We start from the raw sequence: 1,348 nt of genomic DNA, 5'->3' as shown, positions 1-1,348 counted from the left end.
CGGCCCCCATTCCCCGTCGTGGACTTCTTCCATGACCTTTTCTCGACGTTGTCTTGTCAACGCATCGCAACAGACACCCCGTGGCTTTGTCTTCTTATACAATTGCCCATCGTTAGTTTTAACGAATTGGGCGGATAACATTCGCAATGCACGCTTTCCACGTGTATCGAGGTCTCCAGGTATTCTCCTCGCTTCTTTGAATCTCACAATGGATGCATACCAAGGTTCGGCCGCTTTCCCGGCATCATCGACAACGTTTATATAAGCTGGTGAAGACCTTCGTTCGACACACAATGGCATGCTATCCATATGATCGTGGATGTTTATCAACGCTGCCGCTTTGATGGTGCGTCGTGAATCGATTTTCCTCCCTTGGGAGGTACACGTATCGCACCTCTTGGAAGAGTTGTTCTAGCTCTTCTATCTTAGCCTGGTAGGGTGCCAGGTCGCTACTTTTGATCTTCCATGACCCCGTCACTTGATTAATGACCAAGGAGGAATCCCCGTGTACTGTCAACTTCATGACTCCTAACTTGTTAGCGCTCTGCAAACCAAGTAGGCATGCTTCGTATTCCGCGGCGTTATTTGTGACGGCGAAGTCCAATTTGATCGAAACTGGTACGTGCTCTCCTCTCGGTGAAATGATAAGGACACCTATTCCGCATCCCATGTTATTCAAAGCCCCATCGAAATATAGATCCCATACATCATCTTCGACATGGACAATATCCTCATCCGGGAACGACCAAGTGTCAACAATGTCGCTTTCTTCGATCGGATTATCGGCCAGAAATCGGCAACGACCTTTCCTTTTATTGCTTTCGCGCACATATTTGAGATCGAATTCCGATAGCATGAGGGTCCATCTTGACATTCTGCCGTTTAGCACCGGCTTTTCAAACAAGTACTTGATGGGGTCCATTCTAGAATATATACTCACACTGTAGCTGAGCATATAGTGACGTAGCTTCTTCGTTGCCCGGACTAAAGCTAGGCATGTCTTTTCTAATGTCAGTATACTTTGATTCATACTCCAAGAACTTTTACTAAGGTAGTAAATTGCTCTTTCTTCTTTGTCAACGGTTTGTGCCAAAGATTGCTCCCATCGCGATCTCGTAGCGTTAGATACATGATAGAGGCAAGCCTGCTCATGTGATCGAAAACTGGCGGAGAAGATAACACTTCCTTTATCTTATCAAACGCGGCTTGGCATGGGTCATCCCACATAATATGCTCCCCAACTTTCAATTTCTTAAAAATTGGTTCACAGATCATAGTTAATTTTGAGACGAAACGGCTTATGTATTGCACTTGGCCCAAGAAACCTCGAATTTCTTTCTCGGTTTTA

The 1,348-nt window shown here is 45.5% G+C and overlaps 1 protein-coding gene across 1 annotated transcript; it reads right to left on the bottom strand.

Annotated features, from left to right (window-relative positions):
• Positions 1–301: 301 nt before the first annotated feature.
• Positions 302–922, bottom strand: LOC141617609 (uncharacterized). Its single transcript, XM_074434783.1, has one exon. It carries the CDS (start codon positions 920–922, stop codon positions 302–304), a length of 621 nt encoding a protein of 206 aa, XP_074290884.1.
• Positions 923–1,348: the final 426 nt, after the last annotated feature.

The sequence above is a fragment of the Silene latifolia genome, chromosome X, assembly GCF_048544455.1.
Source record: "Silene latifolia isolate original U9 population chromosome X, ASM4854445v1, whole genome shotgun sequence".
Taxonomy (NCBI): Eukaryota; Viridiplantae; Streptophyta; class Magnoliopsida; order Caryophyllales; family Caryophyllaceae; genus Silene; species Silene latifolia.
This window is presented reverse-complemented; position numbering and strand designations above follow the sequence as displayed.

Coding starts and splice junctions, on each gene's coding strand:
- LOC141617609 (XM_074434783.1), bottom strand. CDS start 922: ATGGACCCCATCAAGTACTTGTTTGAAAAGCCGGTGCTAAACGGCAGA.